The 20964-nt window shown below is 43.8% G+C and overlaps 2 protein-coding genes across 11 annotated transcripts in view; both read right to left on the bottom strand.

Moving 5' to 3' along the window:
- Positions 1-2437: 2437 nt before the first annotated feature.
- UMPS (uridine monophosphate synthetase) lies at positions 2438-8442 on the bottom strand. 2 transcript variants are annotated; one of them, XM_042784378.1, is made up of 6 exons: positions 8286-8442; positions 7799-7952; positions 5437-6105; positions 4568-4743; positions 3923-4037; positions 2438-3126 (listed from the first exon to the last, which is right to left on the bottom strand). In XM_042784378.1, the coding sequence occupies exons 1-6, from the start codon at positions 8433-8435 to the stop codon at positions 2945-2947; spliced, it is 1446 nt and encodes a 481-aa protein (XP_042640312.1). In that variant the 5' UTR covers positions 8436-8442; the 3' UTR covers positions 2438-2944. The 2 variants fall into 2 exon arrangements, with proteins under 2 accessions (XP_042640312.1, XP_042640313.1); XM_042784379.1 differs by lacking the exon at positions 3923-4037 and having other exon boundaries at positions 2949-3126.
- Positions 8443-11992: 3550 nt separating this feature from the next.
- The window catches only part of KALRN (kalirin RhoGEF kinase), a 523685-nt gene continuing 514713 nt past the window's right edge, over positions 11993-20964 (bottom strand). For all 9 annotated transcript variants that reach the window (XM_042784358.1, XM_042784355.1, XM_042784351.1 and 6 more), the window contains 5 exons: positions 20230-20394; positions 19246-19324; positions 17832-18032; positions 16770-16908; positions 11993-14500 (listed from right to left, as the gene is read on the bottom strand). In XM_042784358.1, coding sequence (XP_042640292.1) covers positions 13955-14500; positions 16770-16908; positions 17832-18032; positions 19246-19324; positions 20230-20394 — 1130 coding nt within the window. In that variant the 3' untranslated portion in view covers positions 11993-13954. The remainder of the gene's footprint in view (positions 14501-16769; positions 16909-17831; positions 18033-19245; positions 19325-20229; positions 20395-20964) is intronic.

Genomic DNA, 20964 nt, shown 5'->3' on the forward strand with positions numbered 1-20964 from the left:
GATACCTGCAACCTCGGAGAGATAGGGTGAACTTTACATACAAATATCAAAAGCTACGTAACAATTCCTTAATGGTTCCAGCTTGTGCTGGTCTCTCTTACAGTCCCCGCTATGCTGCTCACAAATAGCAATCAGCTTGCTTTCTGCTGCAAGCACTGATGATGTTTGATCAGTCTTATTTCACTATGAAAAGTGTGATATCCTTTCATTCTGTTATAAACCATACTCCAGAGTGGATTAAGAATCACAATTTCACGTAATTGACTACTTAGCAGATAATATAAGAACAGTAATTTAAATATAGCTTTATGCCTCTACCCCAGACTCAATCAGATCAGAGAATGAACTGCAAGACTTTCAGATTCATGTATTATGATGCAAATGAGTTTTGTAAATTGTGACCTAGTTCCCATGTTAGGAACAGTTGGGACCAACAGCAGGAGCTATGAGATGAATGTGAGCAGCGGGGGCAAGCAAAGAAATTAACATTTGTTCTTAATTTGAAATGGATTTTTAATCACTTTCAGGTGCCTCAAAGAAAGCACACACACTTGTTTGCTATAATCACTCTGACAGAAGAATGCATATAGGACATAACATGTTTTTGTTTTACTAATTGAAATGTTTACAACATTGGTGTCAAATGAAGTGACAGAATACAGCCCTTTCTGCATGATTTACTGAGTGCACAATGGAGGACTGTGAAATGAAGTTTTCCAATCGATCAGTTCCTCAGGACTTGTTTTGTAAAGAAAACGAGTTGTGCATATCCTCTAAAAGTGACTGGATATTAGATCACATCCACCTCTCCCAATCCGGTTGCTATTTTTTCAGCTAGAGGCCTCATAAACTAGCTCTCCGAAGAGCCTGCTCACAGATTTAGCTGCATGGATGTCTGCCACCTGCCTAACACAATTCACCATAGTTGGTGGAAAATACTGAACTCAAAGTTCTGCTTACACCCTAGCAGTGAACCTACAGCATACCGTGCTGAACTCCAGCCTGAGGCAGCTTCCTGGTAAACTCCACTGTTTTAAAGGAGGGCATCAGCAAGGGTGTAACCTGTTGAAAACCAGACAGATTTTCATCTTAAGTGTATCTAGTGTTAGCATCACCATTGGAAACTATTAGCTGTAAAAGAGCTAGGGCATCGACTCTCCTGAAAAATAGAGTCTCAGCTCCCTCTGGTGGAAAAAGTAATTTTCTGCAAAACCATTTAAGTGAGAAAGTCTTGTTTCTGCTACAGGCCACAAGGCCATGGGATAATGAAGATGGGACCGTAAACAAACCACAAATCCTCCCCTCACTTTGAAGCACTAACTTCTCTAAGAAGTTGGTGTGAAATTTCACGACTCACAGACTGTTGCAGGGTGGCTGCACAAGATACAACACACATCGAGTTCCAGCTGTGAAAGGGGGCCAAGACAGCCTCCATCTTCCCTGGATGGGTTTCTCTGCCTGTAAATTACAATATGTAAGACCACTATTGGAGGAAACAGTAGCCCTAAGGAAAACAAAATACACACACTAAGTCCTAATATTCTCCCCACAATAACCAACTCCTGAGTCCCATAAAGCAGCCCTGACATCAAGGGGAAGAGAAGCACACTTCCAGGGCCTGTGGAGTGCTAAAGGGTAAAGTCATCACCCACAACACGCCCAGACAGCAAGAAAGCCTTTCAGCTCTTTGTTTTTGAAGTCTGACTGCCAACAGAGCACAATGTCACAAATAAAAGAAGCATAAATCAAAGCCCTCAGGTCCCAGCCTGCATCACTTGGTCTTGGACACTCTGCATAGATTAATCCAACCAACAATCAACAAAAACTCTCGTTTTCAACTTCATCATAATTCCAATCTCCTATTTTGAAAGGTTTAGCAAAGACTCCAGTAATAATGTCAAAAAACTCTTTGCACTACATATAGTTGTTCCTAGTCTACAGCTAAGTGTATTAACAAAGGGACCCAACTTTCTCTGTGCTTTGCATCAGCACAGGAACAGCAAGTATAGAACCACATCACCATTCATCTTTGTCTTCTTGATAGCAATGAAATTTCAAGCCGATTTCCACCACACATACACTAGATATATTTAAGGTTATTCCCTCCTTTCTAATCAAAGCCAATCATACAAGATATTTCTACTTCTCTTTATTCACTGTGAAGAGTAGAAAGTAACTCCTGGGAGTATTCCAGCTATTGTCACAAGAAGTCAATAAATAGAACATTTCTGTTTCTCATTAGGGGAGTCAACAGCTCCACTGTAATTAAGCAGACAACAACTAGTTGCTCTGACAAATTCTCTGTAGCTCCTGCAAACAGAATAATGAGTAATTCCCAGTCACAAACACTAGAATGATTTTTCATAATACTGGGGTTCTGAGAAAAGTGTTTCACGTTGCCACAGAACGCAAACTTATAAATCCAATGAGACGAAAACAGTAGCAAAAAAAAGTATTTATTAAACAACACATTATTCAATTATATCAGCATGGGATTAAGACCCATACTTGCTCCATGGAAACAGAACTGAGTAATCCTGTGAGAGTGGGGCAGCAGGTCAGGTGTGCAGGTGAAGTTTATTAAGAACAGTAAAATACTCTTTCCACAGCCAGAAGGAATTTGAGGGTGGGGATGAGAAACAAAAAGCAACAGCCAACCAAACACCCTTGGAGTGTTCCGTGTACCATTTTTCATCGGAGAAAAGCTATTAAAGCTAAAAACTGGGCAGGAAGGTTTAGTTTCATACATTCAAACATTGAAAAAACCAACCATGGCATGTACATCTTGATCTGTGAGTGCAACTAAAAATAATTTAGTTAGTAACAGATTTTTATCCAAAAGGGCAATTTTCCACTGGCTGAAGTGCCTATGTATTTAACTGGAAGTCTCACGATGATTGCAGCTCCATCACCTTTGTTTACTGCCTAGGAACATGGCCTGCTTTCAATCTTCTGCACAAATACCAAGTCTGCTTATGTAGCTCTCCCAAGCTGCCTTCCTGTACTTCTCTGCTTCTTGAAGATGGTCTGAAGCTGACAAGATGCCACGTCCCACAATAATGATATCTGAACCTTTTTCACTAATAACTTCTTTGGGGCTTAGGTACTTCTGTCCAAGGTTATCACCTGAAACAGACATGCCATTTTTTTTTTTTAGTTCATATAAAGCTGTATCTACTAAAAACCTTCAAAGAGGTGCTAGAACACAGAACAGGTATGCTGTTCTAGCTCTCACCCTAACAATCCATGAACACAACTAGAAACTGTCTCCAACTAACAAACCCCCTATTACACAGATCAAATTTCACAGAGCATGCCCTCCTTTTTCATGATTTACCAATCACAATAGATGGAACAATTACACAAAGAAGCGCTAAGCAGGACTACTGAAATAAGCCTTCTTAAAACAGGCGAAAGTCCCAAATGTTCATGTAAAACTGTGTGATTTCAGTTCAGGCTTCATAAGAATTAGATATTGCAGAGAAACACATCTCCCTTACCTGGTTCAATGATAACCTGTTTAGTCAGTGTAAGACTTCAAATTCATTAATACTTCATCTATATTGGTATCAACAGTGTTACAGTTAGACTGCTGTATTTGTTAAAAACTTTTTCTACTCCTACTGAGTAGTTGGACATCTAATCTAACACCCATCTGAATACATTCCACATTTTAAGGACTGTGCTTTATGGTATGCAGACCTCAGCACACAAAGGCAACCAGCAGGCTACGCAGCCTCCACAGCTGCCAGGAAAGGGACCAGCACACCCAGAAATACAGAGGGCAGCCCATAATGGCAAACACAGACCCCTCCCAGCAAAGAATCAGCAACCAAGCCCTCTTCACAAGTCACTTTTTCACTGAAGGGTAGATCACTTACTGTATTTACAAACAGACTATAAATATTTCAGAAAAAGTTACCTCCAGTTTGCAGCTGCACCCCTGGAGTTAAGTGAAGAAATTCTGGCTTATTACTAACTCTAGATCCAGATATGAACCCAAAAACAAAATCTGAGTTGTCTTCAGCCATCTGTACCTGAGGAAGATTAGCAAACAGTTACAAGTGTTATACCTAAAATTAAGTTTGACTAGAAATCTGTTTCTCATCCCCCTCTTTGACACATTAAGCTGTGCAAGGCAGGGGTACGAAACACCTCTTCTTGTTTTACCAATATAAAGTCACCCAGAGCTTATCCACCACTCCACTGATCTTGCTGCACTTGCAGCCAGGAACATGAATATTATGTTTCTATGTTAAAAATAATACAATGAATGAATTCAAACTAATTAGAAATTCACTGCTTAAGTAGAAAAAGGGGCAGGGCCAACAGTAAACTTGGAACCTTTTGCAGAATTCACAGTGTGAACTCTGACCACCTCACATGAGTAGCCTACAGCTGCAACCTTTAAACACCACACTGTCAGATTCCTGAGTCTCCACAGGGAAAAAACGTGCAACAGTTAGAGCTGGAGAGAATTCTGGAAGCGCAAATATCAGAGGCACACAAAACCTCCCTGTCACAATATTTTACAAGCTTTTAACATTAAATAAGACTGCCTACTTACTGCAGCTCTTGTGTATTCGCCTGTTGCAAGTGACCCCTGGGAACTCATCTCAGCAATCAGAAGACAGCCGCGCTGGAGAGGAAGACCTACTTCCTTCAGACCTTTCACAACTCCAGAGCCTGGAACAACGTGGGCATTAATGATGTCTGACCAGGATGCGATTCTGAACACACCACCTAAGAACATGGATAGGAAGACATAATCAAAGTGCCATTAGAAATGTATCAAACAGGAAACACGTGTTAAACAAAACAAGGTGCACACTAAATCATTCCCATTTTAATAGACAGTTTTACTACTGAAGCTCGACAGTTACAAGTTCAGTCTCATCAGACAGTTCTGATAGCTGCCTAACCACAAAGTGTAATCTCTCAGTTTTACTTTTCACAAACACTTCATAGTATCTCACTTTTAATATTCACTGAGACATTTATGGTAACCTAGAAATCAACTGTCACAGCTGCTGTCTTTCAACGCAGTATGCAGATCATGTGGGACACATGGATCAGAAAAATGGTTCTACAGCTGCAGATGCAAAATCTAACAAAAGCCGTAATGAGCACACAAACATACAAAAGCAGGCTGCCTTAAGAAGCCACGCTCAGTTTTCTCATGGCATACAACTACTCAGAAGTACTTACTGAGCACAACCAGAGAGTCATAAAAAGGTTTAGGTTGGAAGGGACCTCTGGAAGTCATGCCCTCACAGCACAGTTAACTTCAAAGATAGATCAGGTTGCTAAGGGCCTTCTTCCCCTGAGTCTTCTCCAAGGCTGGAGATGCCACCATCTCTCCTGGCAACCTGTGCCAGCACTGCAGTTACACACACCGGCAGCAAAGTTACAGTAACTGAGGTTGATGATAATCACCTTCATACTGATGTTTCACTGTGTTTCCAATGTCTGCAAATTTCCTGTCTTCAAAAATTAAGAATTCGTGTCGATCTGCAAGTGTTCTCAACTCCTTTACTACCTCCTGAGTGAAATCACTCAGGATGTCTATATGAGTCTTCAGGATACAAATGCTGGGGCCCAGGACAGCAGCTAACTGCAGCAGCTCTTTGGAGCTGGTGACATCAGCAGAAAGGCACAAGTTGGTTTGCTTCTTTTCCATGAGCACGAGAAGCCTGGCTGCAGTAGGATGTACGCCTGGCAGCTCAGCACGAGCGCTGAAGCTCAGCTCTTTACACAGTCTCTTCCCGGGAGCAGGACCGTTCTGAGCCGCTGGCTCAAACACACTTTCCTTAATGAACTTCTTCACCTTTTCAACCATCTCAGCAGCCACCTCTCCCTGCTGCTGGAGAATCTCCAAGATCCCGGACAACGTGCACACAGAGTGCAGGCGAATTCCACGTTCCTCTAACATGGCCCTCCCACCCTGCTCCCTGTCCAACAGCACTATGGCATCCGTGACTTTTAATCCTTCTTTCTGAAGAACTTCCGCAGTTTCCAGTACACTAGATCCACTTGTTACCACATCTTCAATGATCAAACATGTTTCTCCTGGATTAATGGTGCCTTCTACCAGCCGCTTAGTACCTTAAAAATAAAAAGCAAACACTCCACTAAATGAAGAAAGCTTAGGATCCCCTAAAAACTAAACAGTATCAAAACTTTAACTTGCTGTGCTAATCTAAATATCATATTTGTTCCACATACAAGTATATGCTGCAGCATATCCTGAAGTCCAATGGCCTGATCTGGTTGGGATGCTGTAGGAGGTATATTTTAGGGGGAAAAGGGACTGGTTTTTGAGTTGGAGTGGTAACCTTAAACAGGAATGGAGATGCTGCATATTACAAAATGGAATTGGACTTCAAGAGAATAGGAATTTCACATTCACTGTCAGTATGAAAAGGTAATTTGTTTCGTTATTACCCGATACCAGTTATCACAGTTCTTACTGCAGCTCAATCACCGACTTTTAATTCAATTCATAAGGACCATTACTTCTCCAAGTTAATAAAATACTACTTTGTGCTTCCAGAAGTTAAGTTCCACTAACAAAAGTGACATATTGTTAACTGCACAAATTTAAATCCCTGAATAAAATGACTACAGAAGTTTATTATTGACATGAATCAAATGCTCGGAACTACAAAACTATTCTCTCCAGTTATTTAAAACATCTTCAAAGCAGCCAAGTTATCAGTACTCTCCAGCATATTTTCTATTTTCCACAGGCAGTATTTTGTGCTTAATATGCCTGTTAGAACAACTGGAAGGAGTAAAGTCCCAAATGCCTTTGCCCTAACCAACAACAGGCACATGTCCATGAAAGCCCTCCCGGGGGGCAACAACAAAGCATGCCTGGCTCTCCCTGGAAGCAGCGAGCAGCAGGAGAACATTATGCATCGAGCGCAGTGCTTAGACCATGACAGCCTAGAGAACAAGTGTACGTACAGCTTTGCAACCCATGTGATACCAAAAGCCTTGTGCCAGGCAGTTAACTGCTGTCACAATTGACTTGTCCTTCACAAGAAGGAACAGCAAACGCCTTCATGCCTGGAACACTAACACAAGAGTAACATTTAGTTTTGACATGCATATTTTTTAATTAAATACTATTGGAGGAGTACAACTCATCACATGTAGAAATCCAGCTGCTATGCTAGGTTAACACTTCAGTTTTCTTTCCCCCTTTATCAAAATCAAATAAATGGTTTATTGGGTAGGGAACTGCTTCTCAGCTGGTCCACCCGCCCCTCTGGTTACAGGACTATGAAAAAGGGGTTTGAAAAGTATACGAAGAAGAGACTAAAAAGGTTCCTCTTGAAGTCAATACGCAAGAAGTTCTGTTTGGGGGTGAAATGTGGCACTGGTCTCAGAATATCAGAGAAACTGAGTTATAAAACTTGGTTTCTGGAAGAGGCCAATAACCCAGAACCATAGTAATGGTACCAAGGAAAAAAAATCCCACTGCTGAATAAAAGAAACAAACAAAACCCCCCTACAAACAAGAATAAAGAAACAAAAAAATCCCCCTCAAGAATCTCCAAACCTACCACACCAGGATTCAAGCTAGGGCCTCATCAGCAACCAGCTGGGAGGGCCTGATCAGGTTGGGATGATGTTTGAGGTACATCTTAGGGGGAAAAGGGACTGCTTTTTGAATTGGAATGGTATCCTTAAACTAGAATGGAGATGCAGCACATTACAAAAAAATCATAAATAAAGTCACTTCCCATGTGAGACAAGAAGTAGACATAAATTATCAACTTGAAGGTTTTACCATAGTCTTTTGCTTCCTTCCTCCGTATAAGCATTGGAATCTGATTTTCCGAGCAGATAATCGTGGCCAAGGGCAGTGCTGTGTAAGGAACGCCGCACACACAGTCATACTTGAGACCAGCATCTTTCGCCGTCTGAAAGAGAAGATCTGCAACCTGAAAAGGAAAACCAAACATTTTTTAGGAGCCAGACTAGTGTGAATGTGACTAAACAAATGTATTACCAAAGGAAGCAGTGCAAAGGCATGAAAAACTCTCTCCTTTTCGTGATCTGACAGCCGCTGTGCCCACAGCGAGCGGGCATCCCGCCGCCCACACCCCGAGGGCTCCAGGAAGGGCCCTCTGGAGGGACCCCGGCAGCGCTCCCAGGCCGCCTCCCCTCCTTTAGCCAAAAAAGATCCTTTTCCCCACAGGAAGCGGAGAGGTACCCGGGACCCCCGCGGTGCCGGCACGGGCAAGCGCGGCCCGCCCCCCCCTCTGCCCCCACACCTGGCGGAGAAGAAGCGGGTGGGAGACGAGGCCGCGCAGGTCGACATAGACGGGGGAGGCGCGGCCGCTCTTCAGCACGAAATGGCCGAACCGCAGAGCGCCCGCCTCACGCAGAGAACCCGCCGCCACGCGCCCGCGCGCCGCCGCCATCCTGCGCCGGAAGATGACGTAGTGGGGGGGGGGGGGGGTGGGAGCGGGAGGGCTGCGCGCATGCGCGGAAGGAGCGCGGGGTGGGGCGCAGGCCCTGTCGGGGAGCGCGGGGTCGCGTCCCGTCCCCATCAACGTCCCGGTCCCCATCGCCATCCCCCGGCCTCGGAAAGGTTGCCGTACGTGAGAAATGAGATTGACCCGGTGTTCTCTGAACAACTGTATTTAATCAAAAAATCCCAGATACCGAATCATTAGTATATTTATAGGAATGCAAGGACAGATGTACAGTGTGAAGCTACATCTGTAGATGATCATATATACCGCAGTATAGTAATAACAACATGGGACAGCAAGTAATCACCTCACAACAGTACACATGAGTGATTAGACTTACAAAGGAAATATTTACAAACTTACCTTTACAAAACAACATTGTGTGCATACAAAATGAAATTCGCAATAAAACTGAAGATACATTTAAGGCAGACCAGCAATACACTGAAATAATTAAGGCTGTGGAATTACTTTGCACCTTGAAAATGCTGAGCTGTTAGCAATACTGTTTCTTTTTTCCTCCTTCAGCTGATTGTTGCAAAGATTGAAAAGCATCAATACATTCCAACTGTTTGCTCTTATCTCAGTAAGTCTGAGATTTTTTTTTTTGTTTTGTTTTGTTTTTTTTCACTTTATATTGCATTTGCCTTCCAAAAGTTACCAGCAAATTTACCTCAGTGGCAGAGCAATGCTGAACAGTTTGGTAGAAAGAGAAGTAAAAGCACCAGCATCAGAAGTTGGACATGAAGGTGAAATATGGCTTGAGTAGAGAAGATGTTGTTTTTTCACTAGCTTCATAATAAAGACTACAGTTACAGCGAATATTCAGCATCCTGACGCTATGGTAACACCACTATACAGATCCCAGAATGAGAATTCATCACTTGATGGCAGTGTGCAGTCAGCCTAGTAAAATGGAATTTTGTTTCCTTGGGAAAGCACCATTTTCTGATGGGATATGAAAGAATGAGCTGGAAAATAAATCCCAGCCCTGTGTTAGTGCAGAATCTACCTCTGCAGTGAAAGAAACAGAAACAAAACCAGGTTGTTAGCCCCTGTGCATGTTAATTGTCTGCTAGACCTTGGTATATACAGACTAGTCTTTACATCTGCCTCTGAAGTTTATATTATCCCAGATCATTTCATGGAGTCCCCTCATTGCAAGGGTATTAAAATATGGTTATATATAGTCAGGTCATAGTGTGTGGTTCTGCATTTAGCATTTGTTCATGGTATTCATAACAAAGGCCTAACGGCATTGTCAGAAATGCTAATGAACTCCACTGAAACCATAGAACTTGTACAGGTCAGTTGAGGGCACAGACTTTGCCTCACCATTAACTTAGTTTAAAAGTAAAATGCTTTTAAAAATAAATGTTGCTGAAAAAAAAAAAATTAAAAAGGCAGTAAGACTAAACAAGACTTGTTGGTACAAATTCTATTAGTTTTAAAGCCTGGATTGCTTTAAAATATTAAAGTCTAAAACCCTGGACTGGATAATGTGTCATCCCTGTAGTAACACGCGTAGGGGGCTTGGCAACTTGGTGGAGATGTGGGGATCACCCACAGGGCAGCGAGTGCTTCGGGCACCTGATGGGAGCTGACAGCGTTACAAGGGGCAATCAGATTCCCCGTTCGATGGCCGAGTGAAACGGCCTGGCCTGGCCTGGCTGCTCTGAGCGGAGCGGAGAGAGGCGCGAGCTGGTTCTGCGCGGCCACGCGCACTCAGTAAATGCGGCCATCTGAAATAACGAGCGCGGCGTGGCGGCGCGGCCTCGCCGCTGCCTTCCCGCAGGCCTGCTGCCCAGCCCAGCGCCGCGAGCAAGTGCACTTTGACGTCAGTGCAGGGGAAGAGCACCATGAGGACGTCTGGAGGTGGCGGTGGCTGTCTGCGCAGTGCCTGGCTGCACCGAGCTGGTGCTGCTCTGTTGCTAGTGTTACGGTCGGTCGTTCTAGCTGGTCTGAAGCTGCTGCAGAAGCGAGAATGTACAGCTGCCATCACACCTTCACTTGGGAACACCCTGAGTGGTAACGCTGCAGGTGGAAATGTTCCCCTCGGAGTCAGCTGCTCGCTCTCTCGGGAGCTTTGTAAAGGCCTAACGGAGCTTTATGAGAAACTGGGTTTCGCCACATTTGTTACAGGCAATATTTCATGCACAAAACAATCCAGTTTGGCAGAATGCTGCCAAGGGGGTTGGCTCTGGTGCTTCTCACTCAGTGGACCCACCCCAGGCCTACTTACTGAGCTTCTGTAATCTCTTTACAACAGAGTTACAACACCTGTTGAATCTGCAGAGAGGCCACAGGTTGGCTAAAAAAGACCTTAAGAGAGCAAGGTCGGAATACTTCCTCTCTATTTAGCATATGGCAGCATTTCATATCAACTTGATATTATTCAGGCAAAAGAAAACTTTCAGTTAAAATGCAAGAGTGGTTGATAATCACAAACGTATCTGGAAGTGCTATCAGGTTTCAGTTTTCTTGAATGTGCTGTAAGAAGAGCAGTGCCCAGGAAGAGGAACTCTTTAACATGAATATGGGAAAACCAGAATCATCAAGGAAAGCAACTCCATAAAATTCAAAATCTTCAGCGTTCAGAGCCACCAGGTCTCTCTTGACGAGGAATCTTCTTTGAATACGAGTACCAATACCTAAACACGTATCCTTTTGGGGTCTTTGTTATATGATAGCAAATGGAGGCTTAACTATTCCCTTAAACAATCCAGCTTTTTCCCCCCTGTGTATCCAAAGTGTCTGCTGTCACAGTTTGAGATGTGAATGCAGGAGGTAAGGGAAAAAAAAATAATTCCATATTTCATGTGATACATCAGAATTTGTTTGTATTAATGCCAAGCAGAAAGACTGTGGCTTAAACTGTACCCACAGGCCTAATAAAGGCTGTGGGTTTTATAAACCACATTTTTTTTTGAGGGCAGCACAATCAACAGCACAAAGAGCCATCATTGACAAATAGGAAGAAGTACAAACAGTCCTGTAGTGAGAAAGTACCTGAGGCTGGTGATCATTAAAGACACCCCTCGATGACTGTTGTCTGAAAGAAGTTTCAGTTGCTAAGAAATCATACTTCTCACTCTTGCTCTTGATGAAAGTTTGGCCTTTGTCTAAGAGGTGATGCTGGATTGTTTAGAAAATTAGCTGCTGTGCTAGAGAGAGGAACTGAGAAATGTTCTAGCTGATCCAGCAGGTTTAGCCTTCTGTGAAGACCGTCTCTTTCAAGCCTTCCCACAACTTCCCCCTATATTGGATCTTTCTCCATCAGCCATACAGCCTCGTACAGTGCTTCTGACTCTGCTCAGGCACTCGGGCTCACCCTTCTGACTGTGGCTCATTGACCTCAAGGTCTGTTCCTGTATTGCATGCACGTGGTGCTGAACATTGTTTTTATTTGTGTTGTGGTTTAGGCCTGATTGGCAGCCAACCACAATGTAGCAGCTCTCTCTCCCTTCCCCTCCGGCAATGAGAAGGGGCTGCCCCGATAGCCCCCTCCCCTGCCACCAAAAAACTCCACCACTCACTCAACCCAGGACAATTTGCTATGCCTCCTTTCTTCTCCACTAGCAAAATACTGACCACTGCAGCATACTGACAGAGCAAGCACAAAGAGAAGGGCCAGGTCTCCTACCTGCCGTGAAACTGAGCTTGAAGGTAGATCAAAAAAAAAGGGCTAGCAGAGCCCTGAGAATTTAACAGTACTTGCAGAGCATCTCCACCACCTGCTGGCAGAGACATCTTTTGCTCCTGCAGATATATTGCAGGCTCACAGTGCAGTTACTTGGATGGTAAATTAAATTTGACTCTTGCCCTTACAAGAGAGTTTATACTGAGCACACATGGTCAGATCAAGCCCTTTTCCGTAGGAAAACCTTTGGTAACAACTGACATTTCCCATTGCAGGCACAGCAATGGCACTCAGCACTGAGACAAAGTCCTCGCATGCCAGGGGAAAAAAAAAACCTCTTTGATCGTCACCCTACAAGGCTGTAGAGTTTTATGGTGCAGCAGCAGGACGGGGATGCCCCAGCTGGGGAGGTGTTTCCCCTCTCAGTCCCACTGCTAGAGAGGAAGATTTGGCCAGCCTACAAACTGCTGATTTGTCCCTGCAGACTCCCTGCATTGGTTATACTTAAGGCTGGCTCCATCACTGTAACATCAATATGATGATGTTGCAACTTGGCTTGCAAGAGAGAAATGTTTTAACTGTGAATATTTTTTATTTTATTACAAATTAGGCTTTGGACATAAAAATATCCTCACAAATGCTTTGGTGATGAGGTGCTAACGGCAGCTGAGAGCTATTTACAAGTTTGGAAATGAAACAAATGACATACTTTAAACACTGAAAACAATTTTCAATCTGTAAGCACAAGGATGAACTCACCACTCCTACTGCACTCTGAAAGGCTTAGATGGACTTTGGGCCAAGCAATTCTGAAGCTAGAAATGGAGCAGGATCCTTTATATATATATATATTTATATATATGATACAATATATGTATACTGAAAACCTGTGATAGAAAAAATTGTCTTCATTATCATCATCTAGTTTACAGATACTGCAAAAATTGGACACAGCCTTTTCTCAATGCACAGGTTTTGCAAAAGATTTCTGTACAGCGTGTATAAAATGCTTTTAAAAAACCCATCACAGTCCCATTGTGCTTAGTCAAAACCAGCTTTATGCTCCAATGAACTCATTGCCTTAATTGTAGCTCCGAAAGGTACCGCATGTTGACTTGACACAGCAGAGAGCCCAAGGATTAACAAGGGATTTTGATCTGAGCACTACCATGCAACGAGAGTGTATCTAAGCCATGCCACCACGGAAGCTGATCCAGCAGTGACTCGGGCCTGATATTGCATGTCCTATGCAGGCAAAGTCCCCACTGAAATCATGCCAGACCCGGGCATACAGGGCGTGCAAAATCCATCTGTTAACCTGGAGCAGACTTGCAATGATTTCAGCAGAATCTGACTTCAGTCCAGTTCTGCAGTCCATGCTAAGGTCAGCCTAGTCTCACTCCCCCACCACTATCCTACTCCTAATCTCTTGTACATTTTGAAATCAGTTCATCAAGTTCAAGAGGATTTCTTATATGGCTGCCTCACAAAGATTAAGGCAACTTCAATTTTGGCTCTCATTTCCAGTTGGTGTTTGCTTCCTGCAGTCTTTTTCTGGCAGCAGATGTGACAATATCACGTGTCCCAAGAGGAGCCCACCAAAGGGAGGGAGCAGGCACCCGCTGCCGTTACCCCCTTCACTTTGGTCCCGAGGAACTGGGCAGGTACTGCCACCTCCGCAATGATTTGTACCCTGCACTTAGGGGAGCCACGTGAAATGCAAACGCCGAACGCGGGACTATGTACAGACAGATCTGCTTTGCACCTGCTCGCTCCCTGCGCCTTGCCTCGGGAACAGCAGTGTAGGACCCCAGGGGTGGAGGCATTACGTGCCCGGGTTCAGCCTGCTCATCAGGAAACTCTTGACGCTGGGGACGGGGTGCACGTCGTACTGGTGCCTGCGGCGCTCAATGAAGGAAGCCAAGCGGGAGGTATCCAGTGGGACCTTGGAATAGCTGCCATTGTGTGGTTGAAGCCACGGATGCTGTAAACAAGTGGCTGCTGTTGGCCTTCTCCTGAAGTCTTCCTGGAGGATAACGTTGATGAAATCCCTGGCGGCATGGCTCACATCGGAGAAGTACTCAGGCGGGAAGCTGAAATCTACTCTGCACACATTGATACAAGTCTCCTCTTTGCTTTCGTCCAGGAATGGAGAGACACCACTTAACATGATGTAGGTGAGGACCCCAATGCTCCAGATATCCGTGCTCAGGGAGACAGGAAGGCCTTGGATAACTTCAGGAGCTGCAAACTCTGGGTTTCCGAGGAGGTGGTGGACATGGTAATGACCTGTGATCTGAACTGCATCTTCCAAATCAATGATCTTGACACGAGGTACTGGGATTCTTAAATCAATGAGCAGATTTTCTGGCTGTTGAGAAGATAATAACAAAAACTTTATTGTATTATATTTTTGCAAATAAAATGTGTATATTTCATTTAGGTTTAGCCAGTCAAAACTCACATTTAATCAGATGTGAGAGGTACAGATCAGGAGAGTGAATGACAAGGAACCAGCTCAGCTGCTGTTTACACTGCTGTAAATTCAGATCAGTGCTGACGTTCCATGACAATATCCTCTTTTGCACTAGGGCAACACACTGTGATTTTGCCCCAAATACTCAATGTTTATTTTCTAAACTAATCCACAGATTAAGAGCACTGACAGATTTTTAAATTGGGTAAGGCTTGTGTATCTTTGACCAGTTTATTTAGATTCCATTTGTTTACATGACAACTGGCTACATAAATGTGTGTAACGAAGAAATGTTCTTCATGAAGTAAATGTTCAACTTTGCTCATACTACCACGTATCCTGGGAGGGACTCTGGTGCATGCCTTTTCTGTTGCTGTCAGTTGATGTGGATGGACCTACCAGTGTTCCCTTATAAACACCAGCACGCAGTCATGCCTTCCAAGCCAGAGTGCAATTATATTTCATCCCAGTTGGTTTTCCCACTGTTTTACTAACTCTTCCAGTATTTAAGATATCTCTCAGTGGGAGTTGCTGAGCATTGCCTGTACATTCCACTCTGGGGACTTAACATGGATTTTTCTTCCTTTGTTGGCTCTGAGATGATTTCTGAATTTCCTTCTTGCACCCTCTCCAGACTCACTTTTCTGTCCTATAGCCCCTCATCCTCATGCATATTTTACTCCTGCCTCATGGCTATATATATAAAGTTCACTACACTGCTGTTCAAATCTCTCCATTTACTCTTCTCTTGTGCAGTCTGCATTGACAAAATCAACACGTGCTTGAGCAGGATTCTGGGACAAGACAGTCCATGGTTAGGTCTGCTGTCACTACCATGCATCTCCCACTTAGCAACAGAAGGTGCTTTATTTAGCATCTCTTATTCAGGAGAACTGTAAATAGGTTACAGAAAATTGGCTTCCCACCTTGTTTCTGGGAAGTATCTTATGATCAAATTCAGAATTCAGTGCAGTTGCTTACCTCTAAGTGATACCTACGTTTTGACAGGTCCTATCAATACAGCAGAAAATAAAACAAACTTACTGAAAGAAACTAAGATGATTTAGCCTTTTGGGACTAATGCTCACACAAGCGACTGTACAAAAGGAATTTTTTTTTTTTTTTTTTTTTTTGTAGTGGTAGTCGGCAGCAGAAAAATGAAAGCATTACTTCATCTGACATGCCTGGGGGTTTGAGAGTTGAGAAGAGACATCCTTGGAGTTGGATTGTCCACCACACAAGAAAGTTAAATTAATCTCTCATTCTCCATTGTTAATTGGCATTTGAGTCTGCAAAGAATTATCTGATAACCCTGACAACCAGAATCCACGTTGCAGATCACAAAACTCAAACCACTTGACCATAACTTTAATCGCTAATTCTCTGTCATCCAAGGGGACGGGGATGTTGGTGAGGACAGCAATACAATGCTGAATACAGGACAGTACAGAGCCTCCAGCCATGTGCGCTAACAAGAGGTACGAGCGGCGCTACTCTAACTGAGCATGGCATTAAAGAATGCCTGAATTTCTTCTCCACAATGCAGCCTGTTCTTCCTTGGAACCTCTCCCTGGGCGTATTTCTCACCCAGTTCCCCTCTCGGGCTCTGCAGCACAATGCAGTGCGCTTCTTTCCTTTGGCCCTGCCAGCCCTCCCCACCTCCTGCTCCCCTGCACACCCCCCGTCCCCTTGCTTTGGGCTCTCCAGGGCACTGCTGCAGATGTGAGGGAGACACGCACTCCTCTGGCCTGCTCTGGGCTGCCTGGGCACAAGCCAGCTCTGCTCAGGAAGCTTGGTAGCTAAGTTGGTACAGATGTGAGCCCAAACCATACCCCGGGGATTTATCTTACAATTCCCCTTCAGTCAGGTGCTAGTGACGTCTCAGTCTTGTCTCAGACATCCTCCTTCTTCATTGAATCCAGAAATCCCTTGAGAACAAACCAGTGAATCAAGGAAATAGATGCATCTCTTGTATGAAGGAAGAAAAAGATCTTGTGCTGCAGGTCAGTAAGTCTTTTCTCTGTTCAATAGGTCTGGAAGATAGTACTTGTCCATTTAGCGATCATCTCTTTGGGGTACAAACTGCACCTCTGCCCTGTCTGTGCAGCTGGGAACTCTCTGTACCAGGGCACTGAATAACAGCAGCATTCTCTTTTCTTCTTACCTTTATGTCTAAGTGAGCCACTCTGCAATTGTGAAGATACTGCAGGGCTTCCATTGTGTCTCTTATATAGAAAGCGACTTTTTCCTCCATAAGTTCATCATGGTTCATTAGATAATCTAAGAGACGACCATCATCCATCCTACAAACAAATCAAACCCTGCACATGAAAGATCACATGGTATCTCTAGGAACAGTTAATATTTGAAAACAAAATTGCAGTGGAAACTTCGTGACCTAAAAATGGAGGAAACCAAAACGCAAATTCTGATGAGTGTTCAGTGATATCTCAAGATACTGCAGGCCATGGAAGTGATAGAATGATTAATACTCAATTGTTATTTCCAGTCCTTGAAAAATTTAGCAACAGTCTCAGAGTAAACTCGTTTGCTTAAAGATGGATTCAATAGATGGGTGCAATCCCTTTGAAAACAGATCCTTTTAATTATTTGGATACATCTATTTATTTATAGACCTGGTTGCATAATGCAGAAAAAAATCACTGATATTTTCAGCTGGTAATATGTTCTGTGGGAAAACTAACCCAATAAAAGTTTTCCACCTAGTTTTATTTATCTGTATAAATAAAAAAGCAAATAGCCCAAATATACTTGGTTGCATATACTGTAACAAAGAAACATTTTGGATTTTGGTTGCTAAGTCTCCTTATAGGGGAAACATAGTTGCTGCACAGCCCTTTTTACCAAGATGTACTAGAACAATGTAGGCTTCAATCTAGCTGAAACACATTTACTTGAATATACAAAGTGGACAAAACTGCCCAAATAAATCTGATGCTATTCAGTGGGACAAACTAACTGCTGATACCATTACCCAAGCTTCACCAGAGTAGAAAGCAGCTTTATTTGTCCCTCTGAATCTTATTTACTCTTAAGAAAAGGCAGTGGAAGCTCTGCAGAAAATGGCTATTTCATTTGATGTCACAATTAGAAAAAACAGATGTCAGAATCTTTGCCCTGCTGAAGTCAGGCTGATTTTTATCTTTGGATTTAACGGGACTGTGATTTCTACCCAGATACTTGAATTCAAGCTCCATGTACTTACAGTTCCAAAACTAAGATGTAAGAAGTAGGAGACTCGTAGGTATCGTGGATAGTGATGTACTGAGGATGCTGTAAGTGCTGTAACAAAGCTGCTTCATGTGCTGCCTGCTCTTTCTTTTTCATTTTTTTACTAATGAATTTTACAGCAACGTCCTTCCGGGTGGCTTTGTGAACACATTTCTTTACTATGGAGAAGCGACCCCTGAAATAATAAAACAAAAACAAAAACAAAACCCAAACCAGAATAACTAAGAGGCGTCGTGAATAAATCACACCTAATTTCCAGTGCAATAACAGACTGATTTTTGAAGTGTTATTTGATTCAGTGCATTAATATTTCACAAGGAATCAGATTTAACGAGTTGTTCATAACCTTTTCAAACAGTCTCTGACTCTTACCCTGGGTATAGAGATTCTTTGGGGATTAGCAAACACTGAGAGCAAGTGGTGTCACTTTGCTTTGTGCAGCCATACTGATGTCGTCTAACAATCTCCCCTGGGTTCAATTTTCTGCCACTTTTACAGGTTCTATCTCTTTTTTTAGCTATGGCTCTCCCTTCTCCAGTTGCTTTATTAAAGAGCTCAAACTGCCTCGGACAACTAAAAGAAAAGCCTTGTTAAATAAGCACTAATGTATCATTTTGTCTTACTGTTTCAGCCACACAGTAAGAAATTAAGAAAAAAGCTGGCAGGAAAGTGTTTAGGAAACTCATATGGACTAGTGCCTAGTACCATTCCTGAAAGTCAAACTCCTCAGTGCAACTGTGTGCTGAACTTAGCTTCTTATTAGTAGATCAGTCTTCCCCCTACAGAACCAGAGAGGCTCCTGTCCTTTCAGCCCCGGAACTACTCACCTCTGATCTCCAAGCTGAACTAACTGCATGAACCTGATTTGTTTGCATGCCCCTTATCTGTTGTCTGTGCAGAGCACCAAGGGCTGACAATGTATGCAGCTCCTATTTAGGCTCCTGTTCAACTGACCATCCCAATCAGCAAAGCACTTCAGCATGTGATTTAAGTCAGCCACATGCCTAAGTGTTTCGGCAAACTCGGTCTTTGAGGTTAAGCTTATCCAGAACCAGCAAATTGTCGTGACTTCAAAAGCTCACATCAAATCCGAGATGACAGAGGAGATACTAGTGAGAGCTACCAGTGGCTGTCAGAGATTTGGCTGCCTAATTGTTCACAACTTTGCCAAGCTGCAATCCTCAAAGCACAACTGATGTTGAAAAACAAAATTTAGTCAGTATTTTAAACAGTCTGTATTTTAGTCAGTATTTAATGTGCAGTGCTATTTGAAAGGAGTAACAGTTTTCAAGGTAACTACAAGAAACAACCCAAACTTTCCTCCAAGGAAAAAGCTTCAAGCCATTGTTTTGTTGTTTTATTGCAGTGATAAGCAGGGTTAATATTACCTCCCAATCTCATGCAGCTCTGCATAAGCAAGGTCAAAGTTTTCCTTCCATGAAATAGTGGCACCATCAGCAGCAGAGTCTTTGAGAGAACAAAGCACATTCAAGAAAGCATAAAGTTAAAGACAGTTTCCTGTGGACTGTAAACGGCATATTTTAAAATTATGTGAGACTGTATTACTTAAAACAGCAAACATTACCACTAGGAGTCCAGTTTCATACTGCTCAGGCACAGCTCCAATGTGTTGGACCACTAAAAGCCAGAGCTCCCCAGAGGAAGGTATGGGTAAGGTGGATTGAAATCTATCCTTGCAATTTTGGGTTGAAAAGGGCCACACAGAGAGTCTGAGAGCAAATCTGTGTGTAACTGGGAGACAGAGCTATGCTGTGTGAGCTCTCGTTTCATCCAGCACAGGCTACCCAAGCCAGTCACAGGCCTAGTTACACACTGGAGCTGCTAAAGCATAGGGAAATGTGGGCTCTTCTCACAGCACCGTTGTGAGTGAGCTGTACCCCAAACTCCTGCAGCACCATGTGCTGGGGGCTCGCCTCTGTCACGGCCTCCCTGTGCCAGAGGCCTTGCTCGGGGAGGTACGTTTTGCAAGCTGACTTGCAGACCCCAGCTAGGCTGCCGAGCAGAAGCCCCTGGTGCTGCTGGCATTGCTGGAAAGGCAGGGGGGGACACCAACCAGGACACAGAGCCTGTTGCCCAGAGATAAAGATAATGGTCTTGGGATAGAAAGCAGGGACCCGCTAGGAAGCTACAAGAGCTTCTGTGACAGAGGGAGGCTGTGAGCCCAGCTGGAGGAGCAGACATGAAAAGCCTTTCTAGTGGCAGGAACTGGCTTGGAGCATCTCTCAGGCTATTGCTTGTATTCCTACCAGGTCCAGAATCAATGTTTTTATCAGGACCCATCAAAGCACAGCATACAGATCGCACAGGTGGGCACCTGTGTGCACCAGCCCCTCCTCGCCGTGCCCACTCACCATACTCCGGCAGCCTCACAAATTCGGATGGGTCGCTGGGCAAGCTGATCCCCCAGGGATTGCTGGCGCTTACTCGAAACTGATACTGGCAGCCTGGGGTCAGGTCCTCAATGACAAGGTATGTGTCCAAAGTTGAGGCTACTGACTGCTGCCAGACCTGTGAGCCTGCATTGTACAGAGGGAGAGAAGGAGAGCTGAAGAAATCGGCCTCAATACGAGAACTCGGAGCAGGAGGCTTTCTCTGCCCAGCTCATACAGTACTCTGGGAGGCTAAAATGCACAGGGTTTTTAAAATGCAGTGATACAGCAGATTGATGTATTTCTGTTAGAGAACCGGACCACAGGAAGCTATTTCATGTTGCAGCCACCTTCCTGTCTGGCTAAATGAAGGAAGAAGGAAGTGTCCCTCACTTGACCGATAGTGATGGAGAAAACGCAGCCCAGGGACAAGTTGATCTCTCCAGCAGTCTAGCTGTGGCTGTGTGCTACAAGCGATGTCTCAGGGCAGTGTGATAAGATAGGAGTGGAGGGCTGATTTGGTGACAGCTCTGCTATGAGAGAAACGGTAGCAGAAATACTGCAAAAAAAATATGAACAAGGGAGTCCTAGATAAAGCTGAGACAGGGCGTCAGTGTAATCCAAGTGCTTTTGCAGATGAAGTCTTTTCCAGAAGATGTGGTGTCTACAGTGATACCCAGAGCTGCAGGAGTACCAGCTTTCTGAGGCTTAGTATGG

The sequence above is a fragment of the Tyto alba genome, unplaced genomic scaffold (genome assembly GCF_018691265.1).
Source record: "Tyto alba isolate M040663 unplaced genomic scaffold, T.alba_DEE_v4.0 Super-Scaffold_7, whole genome shotgun sequence".
In the NCBI taxonomy this organism is placed as follows: Eukaryota; Metazoa; Chordata; class Aves; order Strigiformes; family Tytonidae; genus Tyto; species Tyto alba.

Excerpts from the sequence above, each read along its gene's own strand:
- UMPS (XM_042784378.1), bottom strand. The coding sequence starts at position 8,435 with ATGGCGGCGGCGCGCGGGCGCGTGGCGGCGGGTTCTCTGCGTGAGGCG. Across the intron at positions 4,744-5,436 it reads AGTGAAACATCAGTATGAAG|GTGGTGTGTTCAGAATCGCA; the intron begins GTGATTATCATC and ends CCATGTTCTTAG. Across the intron at positions 3,127-3,922 it reads GGTGCAGCTGCAAACTGGAG|GTGATAACCTTGGACAGAAG; the intron begins GTAACTTTTTCT and ends TGTCTGTTTCAG.